At 32.6% G+C, this 13,534-nt stretch overlaps 2 protein-coding genes across 2 annotated transcripts; one reads left to right on the top strand and one right to left on the bottom strand.

The window, feature by feature from the left end:
• The first annotated feature begins 3,232 nt into the window (after window positions 1–3,232).
• On the top strand, window positions 3,233–5,945 carry LOC107022818 (mitogen-activated protein kinase kinase kinase 18-like). The gene has a single exon (XM_015223404.2). It carries the CDS (start codon window positions 3,337–3,339, stop codon window positions 4,408–4,410), a length of 1,074 nt encoding a protein of 357 aa, XP_015078890.1. The 5' UTR covers window positions 3,233–3,336; the 3' UTR covers window positions 4,411–5,945.
• Window positions 5,946–8,122: 2,177 nt separating this feature from the next.
• Window positions 8,123–12,742, bottom strand: LOC107022987. The gene is made up of 7 exons (XM_015223542.2): window positions 12,686–12,742; window positions 11,048–11,133; window positions 10,009–10,370; window positions 9,653–9,767; window positions 8,641–8,865; window positions 8,408–8,529; window positions 8,123–8,328 (listed from the first exon to the last, which is right to left on the bottom strand). Exons 1-7 carry the CDS (start codon window positions 12,740–12,742, stop codon window positions 8,237–8,239), a joined length of 1,059 nt encoding a protein of 352 aa, XP_015079028.1. The 3' UTR covers window positions 8,123–8,236.
• Window positions 12,743–13,534: the final 792 nt, after the last annotated feature.

Genomic DNA, 13,534 nt, shown 5'->3' with positions numbered 1-13,534 from the left:
TTGAATTTTGTTTGTTGATTATTGTTAAAGTCAACAAATGTTGCAACAAAATTCAAAGCTCACCATTTCTTTTTTCAACTAAAATCTTAGCAAGATTTCTACATAGGTGAAAATGTTGAAATCTTGTGTTTCTTGTGATGTCATTGGTGACATCATTAGGAGTAGATTTTCCTATAAATAGAGAGCTCTTGCTCATTTCAATATACACCAAAAAGAATTACAAAGGAGAGAAAAGAAGAGTGAGGCATCACAGAAGAAAATAATGTGTGAGGAAAAATAGAGAGTGTGAGCGGTATTATAGTGAGGTGAAAAAATCAAAAGAGTGTTATTTCTTTTGAATGTGTAGTGGTCTTTGGAGTTTTACTCAGACACACAAGTGTAAAATCCTTACTATAGTGATATTCGTTGCTCCTCTCGGGTCGTGGTTTTTCCCTTATTTAGGAGGGTTTCCACGTAAAATCTTGGTGTCATTATTTCTCTTTTATTCTCGTTGATTAACCGTATTGTTGTGTTCCTCATTTATTGCCTTTATTACCGCAAATATTATTTCTGTTACGGATTTATTCCCAACACCAACAATCTTGCCAGTCTAAGGTGCAATTACAAGCATATGCTGCTCTGAAGAATTGGACAGTTTCAGCTAATTTGTCATTTAAATTTCAGAATTATCTTTCTATGATCTGTCTAGAAACAGGCTTTTCCCACCTCGAATCAATTTGAAATTTGTGTTATATAAAACATGATTTTCCCACCGATTTGATGTGTTTCAAGTAAATCAAAAGTTTTCCAGCAGTATGAATTTCAGGTTTTCCAATCTCTTTTGTTTACCAAAATGTGTAATGCATACAAATTAGTTAAGCAGTAAAAGCCAGAGTGACACTATATATGATGAAGAGCTTGTTTGATTATCTCTATCATGTGGTGAGGTTGACACCAAAATTTGATATCAGGTAAAGTTTGTCTTTGTGACAAAAATCCAGTGAAGAACAAATAACATGCTTTGAAATATTTCATTCAACTTCCTCATTCTTTCTAGACATGAATTGTACAATGATAAAGAGCATGTCTGATTATTCACTCTCGCGATTGACGATCCTGTTTTACCTTTTCTCGAACTTGGTCGCTCCTCCTATCACATTGTGCTCTCTCTCTAGCGCTTGAGAGTCCTAGCTTTGGTTTCCCTAGCCTATCCCATAAGAGAATTTATATTAGTTGAATAACGTTCTGGATAATTAAGCCGATTACTCATGTAACTCTATTCAATCGAAGAATTTTGATATGCTTTCTCACAGACATATAAATTGTACAGAGATTTTATTTTTCCATCTGAGTTTGGAACGGATTCAGCACAGTGGCGAGGATTTGAAGGTTATGGGTGCTCACTTCCTTTAGCGAAGAAGAGAAAGGTCATCAACGCAAGCCTTTAACTTGCATATGAGAACCAAAGCGCCCATCAAACCTATTGGTTAATGGTGCTCAAGAATTATTTATAGGGAAAAGGGTCTGATATATCCCTCAAATTTGTCATTTAGAGTTGATATACCTCTTGTTATGAAAGTGACTCATATATATCCCTACTTGTAAACAAATGGCTCACATATACCCTTTTCCTCTAACGGAAATGAAAAAAATAATAATTTTAATCTAAATTTTTATTATTTTTTTCTAAAAAAATATAATCCAATATAAGTAAATTTAATCCTCGTCAAACATATTTTTTTTTGAATTTTTTTTGTTTCAATGACTAATTTATAATTATTATTTTGATAATCAAATTTATTTATGTTTCACTAATATTCTTGTAAAACGTATTGTAGATGACCAAATTTTTTTTCGAATACGAAATTAAATTACAATACACACACAAAAAGTAGCTTAATTTTTTTTCTTTGAACTAAGGACTGAAAGAAAAAAATAAAATAAGAATAAGAAACTCAAATAATTATAATAAAAGAAGTCAAAAAATAACTTATGTATGAAAAATATTAAAATATACCTTGAACTTTGATAGAAGAATCATATATATCCCTAAATAATTTTTTTTGAAAAATTAGAAGTAATAAATATAAATTTAAAACTAATTTTTTAACTTCCGTTAAATGAAGGGTATATGTGAGCCATTTTGTAACGGCAGGGGTATATGTGAGCCGTTTGTATAGCGGTAAGGGCATATATGAGCCACTTTTATAACGAGGGGTATATCAGCTCCAAATGACAAGGTTGAGGGATATATCAGACCCTTTTCTCCCTTATTTATATCAACTTTTCAATATTTTCAATGAGTACATATACAAATTTCAATCTGAGTCAATGGGTGCTCGAGCACCGAATACCCTCTACGTGGGTACGCCCCCGATTCAGCAAGAATGGAAAATGCAATGGATCCAGGTAGAGTCACATTTAATGATGAAATGGTGACGATTCGAAAGAAAGCCATTGAAAAATATCTAAGTTGCTCGGACTTTTCACTTTTGATGCCGGGTGTGCAATCCTTGTTCGATTTGGTCAACCAATTTTAGGTTTTTTGACAAAAATTGATGGAGAAAGTCCAGACAGTTTTAATGATTTAAATACAAAAGTCATGTTTTTTTTTTAAAAAAAATAATTTAAAAACTATTTAGGAAGGAATTAAGAAGTTTAGTTTCTTAGAAATTAAAAACTATATATGAAGGAATTAAGAAGTTTGGGTTCATTAAGTTGACTCAAAATGGATAATAAATTTGTTACTAGGAGTAACTACAATTAGAGAGTTGTGAGCGGTAGAATCAAATTTGATTTACAATATAATCTCAAAAAATTAATCTTAATTTTTTTATTCTTTTTACAATTCTTTCTTTTTGTTTCTTATATTTTCACACTAAAACGAAATAAGAATAAGCAAATAGATTCTTAGGGGAGATATTCAAAATTCAAAATATTCTTTGAATCAAAGAAGTGAAAAAATAATTCACGTGTGAGAAGTATAAAAATACCCGTGAACTTAAAAAAAAAAAAAAGAACTTCACTAGAAGGATCTAACATGCCTATACATAGATTTTTTTAATAAAAAATAAGTTAAAATTTTATATAGGAAACGAAATTGAATTAAATTAATCCCTAATGGAATAAGAAAACACGGGAGAAGAATAGTGTAGAAGGAAAAATTAGGAAACAAATTAAAATAGAAATTTGGTAAGTGAAATCATTCTTTTATCTTTTTAAGAAACTGTAAGAATCCATTTAGGTATAGGAAAGGGAATATGATAACATATATAAATTACTCTCTAACGTATTCTTATAATAAAATATATTACTTACAAACATACTTCATATTCAATTCTTAATTTTCAATTTTCAATGGCGGGGTTATTGTGGAAGAGGGGCACAACTCTAGGTCAAGGTGGATTCGGTGTTGTCTCGTTAGCTTCTACGTCTAACGCACTATTTCGTGGTGTTACTCTTCCATCTCTCATCGCCCTCAAATCATGCAACTACAATGCTTCTCAATCATTGAAAGAAGAAGTTGAAATCCTCCGAATGTTCAAACATTCTCCTCACATTGTTCACTGTTTCGGAGCTAATGTCTCTTTTGAAGATAACGTCAATCTTTACAACTTATTACTCGAGTATGCTTCCGGAGGAAGCCTTGCTGATCGTCTTCAGAACTGCAATTCACTGTCGGAGTTTGAAGTTAAGAAACACACAAAGAATGTACTTATAGGGCTCAATTGTATACACAATAAAGGAATTATTCACTGCGATATCAAACCTGGAAATATTCTCCTTGTAGGCGGGGACAAAACTGCCAAGATTGCTGATTTCGGGCTCTCCATGACCTTGGAACAGGGCATGAATCAAAAACAGGGAATTATCAGGGGAACAGAAAGGTATATGGCACCTGAGTCCGTGATTAACACTGAGTATACCCCAAAAGTTGATATTTGGGCTCTTGGTTGTACTGTCTATGAGCTGATTACGGGGACACCGCTATGGGAAGACGCAGATGGTGATGATGTGTTAGACAAAATTGAGTTTGAGGAACCAAAGTTTCAGAATCCAAAGTTGTCAACTGAGGCTAGAAATTTTCTGGAAAAATGTCTTGTGAAGAATCCGAGCACGCGTTGGACTGCAGACATGCTCTTGAACCATACTTTTCTGCAGAATTTATCCAAAGTAGCCAACACAGCAAAGACAAGGAAGAAGAAAATTGAATCAATGTCCTTTCTACACCAACCAATCCAGAAGATAACATTCAAGATCGGCCATCATAAATTCTCGAGGCAATTGCTGGATCCGAAGCCCCTTCTAGACAAACCAATCAAGAAGATAACAATCAAGACCGGCAATCATGAATTCGTGAGGTACTTGACAGATCTGAAGGAAGTAGAGAATGAAACTTGTGGAAGGGTACTGAGTACTGACAATAGATAAGATACATAATAAAAAATTATTTGTATATATATAGAGAAGTATGTATGGGTTTGATCCCTCTTTAGGATTTCTATTTGGGGTATGTAGGCGACGTGACGAAGATGATCTCACGTGCAGCCCCTTATTAGTTTAATAAAAAAAAGTTGTGTAGTTGATCAACATTCTTTATAAAGAAAGGCGAGTTGTTATATATGTGTTGCAAAGTTGAACTTGTTATTATGATTGAATTGATAGGTTAGAAATCTATGGTTTCCTTATTATTATGACTCATCTGTTGTGCTTTTCATATTTGTGTCCTCTCTTTTGTAACCAATTTAAAAACAATGTTTACCTATCAAGTACTACTGGTTTTGGGGAGTGTTATCTTGACTCACGTGAATTTTATTATCATGCTTGAAGCTTCTCTTGAGTGCTTTTCCGTGGAAAAAAAATGGAAATTGCAGTTAGATATTTCATATGGGAAGTGTAAGTAACTAACTCATAGTAAGGATATTGGAATGACTGGTATATACTTTCTGCATACAACCATTCATATGTAAAACCATCACACTTCTTAAATCTTCTGTACTAATCAATATTGCAGATCTAGACCATCAAAAAGAGAGACAAGCTCGAGCTTATTTGCTCGATCCATTGCAGCCATCTACTCCACCCGTCACTTTATAGGATCTACAAAGACATTATATATATGAACTCTCGATTCATCTGCAAAAATAACTTATACACCTCGTAAATCTTCACCATAGAGCAGTACACCAGTTGGTTTGGAGACATTTTTGGGACAGAGGAACCTCTATTGAATTCGAAGTTTGTTCCCAAAACGAACCATGTATAATTTTCCTCTCGGGCTTTTCCCAAGTAGATAGTCCATGTGCAAATTTTGATTGAAACAACCAAGTAAATTCAAGTGAAGAGAATTAATGGTTGTGGGACTCTGCTAAATCAAGAGGGCCCCTGAGAAGAGAATGGTCAGTTGGAGCTAATGTATTGATGAATCCGGATGATTTCCTTTTAATTTTTCTAAACGAGCAATAGTAGAATGTAATCAACATCAGGTTCAGATCACTCAAGAGGCTGCTGGTGAAGAGAATGGTCTCTTAGGGCAAACTTTTTCCCAAATTCAAGAATTTGTGATGCCTTTATCACTTGTTATAAAAGTTGATACAATCCCCCCCTAAATGAAAATTATTCTTCTGTCTAAACCAAATCTACATTCATTCAAACATATAGGTATTGCTAGCTGATCGATTTATCTAGGTTCTCTTTAAATTTATATGTCCAATTTTATGCGATTGAAATGAGGAATCAATGTCCAAATTGATGTCACCTTTATTGTTTGGTACTACAGTGCTTCTCAATCGTTGAAAGAAGAGGAGAAATTTCTCGGTAAACGCTTTCTAGTCGGCCTTCGATTCGATGATGCCTATCTCGTTGTGGTAGAATAGTACTCCACCATCTGATCTCAGTCCCGTCAAACACTCTCCTTGCATCATTCACTGTTTTGGAGCTCATCTCTCCTTGCATCCGGAGGAAGCCTTGCCAAACGTCTTCGGAACTTTAACTCACTGCCGGAGTTTGAAGTTAAAAAACACACAGAATGTTCTTTTAGGGCTCACTTGCATTCACAAAAATGAAATTATTTACTGCGACATCAAACTTGAAAATATTCGACAAAACTGCCAAGATTACTGATTTTGGGCTCTCCATGACTTTTGAGAAAAAAAAAGGAACTGATGATCAGGGAACAAAAAGGTATATGGAACCTGAATTGATGTGTGTGACAATAGATAGATCCATTAAAAATGATTTATACTGCCTTATAATTGATTGTTCGATAATTGTGAATAGAGGAATTTTTTCAATTTCTTACGCTCCGTTTGTGTTAATTTTACGCACGAATTCAGAGTTCAGAATACAAGAGTATTGACTGTTTGGCTTTTTACTGCCCTTCTTTTCAAACGATATAGATGGCATAAACAGTTGACAAGACCAAAAAATTGTTGGGTATACAGTAATAATTAATGTTTCAAACGTCTATTAAGAGAGAAGAGTAGCAATTGAATAGGTAAATTACATAGCATAAGTTATTGGATGTTGAGCTATTTTAATAGTCATTTTTTTAGATGTTGAGATTCCTTAGTTGCCTAGCACGCGAAGTTCTAAAATTAAATCCAAGAATATTAGTTTTATATATATATATATATATTCAAGTTTTAATAAGTTCAAATTTTCAATTCAAGTTCATATCTAATTTCTAAAATTTCTATAAAGTTCAAGAATTTCTAATAAGTTCAAGAATATAATTCAATTAACCCAAATCAACTATCAATGTTAAACTAATCTAACTTCTAATTATTTGTTAGTTCTAACTTCTAATACTTAGTTTACAATCATATTTAAAATTTCACTATTTATAAGAAAACTAATACTAAAATCTAAAATTCTCAATTCTCTCCCTAACTAACAATAATCAAGTGTATAATAAACAATTCAATAACTCAATTCAACAAACTAAAACAATATTAAAATTAAGAAATCACATATAATTACTAGAATTAAAAAAATAATTAAAACTAAACCCTAACCTTATAACAATGAAGGAAGGGCAGTTGGGGTTTGCCGGCGACGGGGTGACAGCTGGGTTTGTCGGCGACGGGGCGACAATGATGGCAGCGACAATCCGTGGTCCGACGACGAGGCGAGAAGGAAGAGAAAGAGAACGACAAATTTGGGGGAAAACCTGTCACTGCTGCAACATAATTAAATGAAAAGCGACGGAAGCGTCTTTTTGTCCATCACTTTTTAAAAAATGTTTGACCTACATTTTGATCAAAAAGAAATGGACTAAACAACATTGTCCGTCACATATTTAAAGTGTTGACCATCTATATTTACCAATAAGCGACGAACTTAAAAATGTCGTCCACCGCTATGGTAAAAAATAATTAATAAAATAAAATATATTAAAAGCAACGGACAACGTGGTTAACTTTTTAATTTATATTTAATTATTTTTAATAAAAGTGACGGACGACATCGCTATGTATATTAAATAAATGATATATATATATATATGGCGCAAAATTCGCAATAAAAAAATGACGGACTAAGAGATCTCGTTCGTTGCTTTTTTAACATAATTTTATAAATAATTATTTTTATTATAAAGCAACGGACAGCGTGACAAATGACATCGCTTTTTGGAGTGACGTCATTCGTCGCTTTTCTATCCATCGTTTTTTCGCTGTTTTTTAGTAGTGAGGCCTAATTTGCTTTTACAACAAGCATGGTAATATTCTCCCTGTAGGCACCAAAACAATCAAGATTGCTGATTTTGGGCTCTCCGTGACTCTGGAACAGGGCACAAACAATAAACAAGGACTTATCAGGGGAACAAAAAGGTATATGACGCCTGAGCCTGAATCTGTGAGGGAAACATAAGTTGTAAATGATTTGTAAAACATATTTTTGCTTCTCTATTTGAGAATCCCCTCCAGGCATCATGAGAGGTAATTAGTTATTTCAACCAACTATTATAAAGATACATACACAAATGTCAACAAAGCATATTCTTATACTATAAAGTGATTGCATTCAAAATAGAAAGACGGTTCTCATTCATAAAAACGAATATCAACATTAATTCACTATAAAAGCAGAAAGGGAAACTCATTTATCAAGATTTGTAATAATTTTATATGGTTAACTATGATGATGAACAACTCGAATATTGCATTGGCCACGAATTCCCTGATTATTTTTTTTGCCATCTTATACTAATCTGGTAGTTGTCGAGACAACAATGTTCAACATTCCTTCATCTTCTTCAGCTATCACGGCTTCCCCCTTCAGCACATATGTCTGTATCCTGTCCTTTGCGGTAAAATAATCCCCAAAGAAAGAGCTCATTGTTCCATCCTACAAAAACATCCACAAGGTAAGATGCATCGAAAGAGAATAAGAAAATGAGAAAAGAACATAGAGATTATAAATGTACTTTGAGAATCGTTGCACAAAGTTGTGGATGCAATTATAATAAGCTCAACATCATTGATAAGAGTTCTCATCATCAAATCCTTGTTGCGCATGAACTCCACCAAATCGATATATCCCTCGAACCTACATATAATGGGATATGTAAATCAATTCCAAGTATTTAAGAACATTCCCAGGCAAGGGAGCTTTGCAACCCTTATCCCTTTTAATATAGATATATAGGGTAAATCTTACCTTTTTTTCTCACTTTCGAAGAAATATAGTCCAATGTCTTCTTTACTCGGACAATGATTGTCGAATAAACTTGGCCAAATATCCCCACGTGGAACTAATTCAAGTTTAAGAGTGTGGGGCAATAACCTTGAGAAATCATACACTTTACGACTAACTCTGCAAGGAGGATGAGCCTGGAATATCCCAGGTGCAAGTTCTAGAGCACCTAAGATGTCAAAACTTCCCCTAAAATGCAATAAAAAGAGACTAATTAATATAGGGAAGCGAAGTTGAGTGGTGCAAATTCTTCAAGTAAAAAAAGATCTTCAATATATATATATATATATATATATATATATAATTAAAAACTTCTCTGCTTTTTGACACATATTCAATAAATTATAAGTATTTATCCTTGACACCTTCTTTTGGACAAAATATAGATTTTTTTAGAGCAACAAACACAACCTGCTGTAATAAAAGCATATTCGAGTTTCAAGCATGCAAAAAGATCCATGAAGCAATTTTTTAGACATAAAAACATACAGAGAAAGTTTCATTTAAAGCTAAATGGTGTTTTTCACTCTAAATTTCATTAAAGTTAAAAAACAAAAAATGTATGGTTCACATATAACCTACTCAACTACAATTTCTTATTCCCATACCTGAAAAAATGAGATGGTCCATATTCCATAATACAATGATATAGAGTGAAAGCAACTTTAAAGTCCTCAAGGAATTTATACATAATAGGTATTAAGTTCACTACCATCTCATTGAACATTATATATTCAGAGTATCATTATGTCATGACTGACTGACAACTATGTATGAGCAGAACTCATTTCCATAGTTAGACATATATTGTACAGTGCCCTATTCAATCTTTTCGTGATACTATGGGAAACTAGCAAAGATGGGTCATCCAATAGCATGCAAAAAACAGAGATGAGCTGAATTCAAACTTTTTTGGAGCTCAATGTATTATGTAACCTATGTTAGTAATTAATGTGAATTCATGAAGGGTACTTACTTCCAGGAAGGAACTAGAGCAGGATCACAAGGGTGTGGTATAGGTGAATTCATGATGCGACTCTCGTTCACAACATCGCGAGTCCTATGCTCAAGAATGGTAGAGGCACCCGGACCTAAAAAAAATAGGCTACATCAAATTGAATAGAATTATAGAAGTAAACTGATTTTGCTATGAAAGCTTTACAAATATTGACAATGTAACAAAAATCATTTTGAAAGATAATATCAACATCATTGAATTTTTTTTTAATTAGAGTATATGATAAAAAATGAAATTTCCAATAAAAACATGTATAAAAAGTGGACAAATCAAACCAAGTAAATGAATGCAAAATATGGTGGTGAATACTTAACCTTTAGGCTTGCTAAATTTTCGGGATTTGGTTGATACAACTCTTGAGGAGACAGTATTTATCGTTGTAGATCCATACATCTTAATACGTGATGGCAAACCAAGTGCTTCTTCAACCGGTAGATATCTTGTTTTCCCAGTACGTACCTCTTTTTCCCAGTTAATATGTTGCGTCCGAGGAAACTTACTATGTTTGCTTGATTGCACAGTACTCTGACAAGTCTTTGTAGAGGCACGTGACTTGGATCCCTTAAAAAGCTCATTTTCTAGTCCATGCGGTGAAAGCATTACCCCCTTGCGAATATTACATTTTTCACAACGCCAATCCGCTGGTGCATCTTCCCAATATCCCACAACACAATATCTGAAAGGAAGAGAAAAAAAAATGTAGAACAAGAAGATGACTATAATGCACAAAAGATGCACACAATATTTAAAAGAATTAAATGTCACAACATGCTAATGAAAGAATATTATATGCTAATATTTGCATTAGAACTAGTTCTACCCGTATGTCTTGTAGCAGTAACTGAAAGCCTACTTATAAACGCTACAACTAATCAGATGCTTATAGCAGGAGCTAGAAACCTACAACCTAAGACTACTTAAGCCTTTATAAATAAATTACCTTTTGAAACCTAGACAAAAAAATATAAATGTATCATTTAGGTGGAACCCAATATCCAATACTATTAGCATTCAACAGTTATGAAAAAGTACCAGAAAGATTAGACAACTCGAAGAAGTTCTTACTCTCCCTAAGAGGTAATATAACTTCAATTTAGTCTTTTAATTCTATTCCACTTTTCGTTCCTATTTAAAATACCCAAAAAAAGGGAAACTAGCAATTTTCTTCGAGAGAAGTCGCCCTTTATGTGAAGAGATCAGTTTTTCCCTTAGAAATGACAAGTCAACCAAAACAGAAGGAGCTTAGGACTAGGACAATGTTAAAAGTTTTCAAATAACAAACACGCATAAGGTGATAAAGCAAGTATGAATCAGAGAGTCATGACTTTCAGCTATTAAAGAGAGAGAACTTACTGGTGCACGTCAACATTCTTACACTCATAGCAGGTAATAATTGCTTCTTGAATACCAAAATCACCGCAAACTTCACAAACTTTTTTCTGCAAGTTCATAAGAAAAGACAAGAAATTCAAAACCAACATTACCATATGAATAAAATGAAGAATGAGGAAACAACATTGGTTATATAAAGGTCAATCATAATAAGCAAAATCATGTTTTCATCCCTTTTTCATTAGCTCACATGCTTATATATGTAATGAATCCACTTTTGCAAAGGAAACCATACTAGACAAATTTACTTTAGAGTTGAGAACTTTAGAAGTTAATATTGCCTATTCGAAGTATGTTGTATAAGTTGGTGCTAGTACAACTTAAGTTATTAATATTTGGATTCACCTCATCACGAAAGTACTATTTCACATGTATTTACTTCTCTTTTGTTAAGTACCACATCTCTTTTGTGATGCATGTGTGGACTCTCAGGGCGGCACAAATTCTCGCTAGTCACGCTGCTCATTCCATTGGCTTGTGGTGAACCCTATTTGTTATTGAGACACTTTCGCTTATGAAGTAATATTTTTCTATGTTTTTGATATAATTAGGGACTTGTATCATGTGTGATTTAGAATTTCCATAAATTTTGTAAAATTCTTAGTGTAGCCTCGCATGAATCTTTATGACGGCATTGTTTTTTTATTCTAACTTTTCACTGAACGAATTACTCAATACTTTATGAGAAGCTTTGTTTTTCTCTTCTATGTACCTATCATGTTCATAAGTGGTATTAGAGAACTAGAATTTATTGTTGTTCATATAAATAATTGAGAGGCTATACATACATTTAAGAAGTTATATATTTGTTCCAATTCATATTAAATTTCATATGTTTCAAATAAGTAAGTGATGAGCAAGAAATGAAAGGCTCGAGCAATGATGATACCACTCATTGTTAGTGAGGAATGTGACTCAAGAATGAAGTTGAAAGTGTAATGAGGGGCCTGTTGTCAAGGAGGAGGTATATACTGGCTCAGTCCACTAGTGATATTGTTCGCTTTTGGGCCTAGGCCCCCATGAATTTATAATGTGTCACTATGGTGTCTATATATATATCCAATGAAACTTTTTATTTGTGAAGATATTTACTTCTAATATGATGTTCCATATTATCCTTCATTTTAATTTTTTAACACTCTTTTATTTGTGTTTCATAATCATAGTATCGCAACCAACTTAAACAAGTTAAGTATCGAGTTTATCCATCCTTTAAAAAGATATTCAATAGAGCATTAATCTAAATTATTTTGTACACATATTTAAGCAATTTAATTAGCTAATACTCTATCGATTTGAACAATAAGGATATTTTGCAATAAATTCAATTTGATGAAACGACAATTATCAAAAAAGAAAATTATAATACACAGTTTTTTTCAGATATCCTTTAATTTCAACTCAAAACTAGAAAAAAACATTTTTTAAAATTCTACACAAAAGTAAAGTTTTAGCATCACTGACTCAATTCATACACCCCCAAAAAAATATCAATTCTTTTAAAAAAAATTAGAGAGAAGAAAATGCTATAAAAATAAAAATGAATGCAGAATCGCATAAACATTAGCTATAGAAAAATACAATCATTAGTTGTTTTACCATGTTGGGCTGATGAATGTTGTTTGATTCCTTTTGCATCGGAGAACGAGTGTTCATTTGAGTTCCACGGCGGAGCACCTGCAATTAGAGAAAAAATGTCCCAAACAGTCCTACTCAACACTCAATTTGTACGTTTTACAATTATTTTCTACTTATTTTACCTGTTATATATGAATTTAAAATAGTCAAATATAATTATTTTACCAGATTTTCTCAACTATTAATGTTTAATGGAGTATCAGATTTTGAAAACAATTTGGTCAACGAAGAATTAATGGTGAAATTAAGACATAGAAGAAAAATGTAATTGTTTTTCTTTATTAATTAAAAGTGAAAAAATAAAATTAAAAAGATGACTCATATTTTGACATTTTAGCTCTAAATATGAGGAGTTTATGTATTCTATATGTTAGTATATAGGCTTAAGTCATCAGCGGCCACTTAAAGTTGTCTGCATAATTCATTTATACACCTTAACCAAGATTAGTACCAATTGAACACTTTTACCTATACAAAAACCGTTTCTATTAGACATTTTTTTATAATCATCAAAAAATGTGAAGAGTGTGTGATACACTTGTGGTGACGTGGCAAAATGACTAAAGAAAAAATAATATTTGGCATTGGGCCCCGAAAATTATAAAAAAACACATATTTAATATCTAATTTTTTAAAAAAGAAAAAGAAAAAATGAAATTGTCAACCTATTCTACGCCACCTTACCTCACCCCACCCCAACCCCATTTCATCTTCATCTTCATCTTCTTTCCAAAACACATTCTTTCTCAAATTACAAAATATTATTCTTTTCCAATAACTTCAAGATTATTATATATATATATATATATA

This window comes from Solanum pennellii, chromosome 6 (assembly GCF_001406875.1).
Source record: "Solanum pennellii chromosome 6, SPENNV200".
NCBI lineage: Eukaryota > Viridiplantae > Streptophyta > Magnoliopsida > Solanales > Solanaceae > Solanum > Solanum pennellii.
The sequence above is the reverse complement of the archived record's forward strand: the minus strand, read 5'-3'. Positions and strand labels throughout refer to the sequence as shown.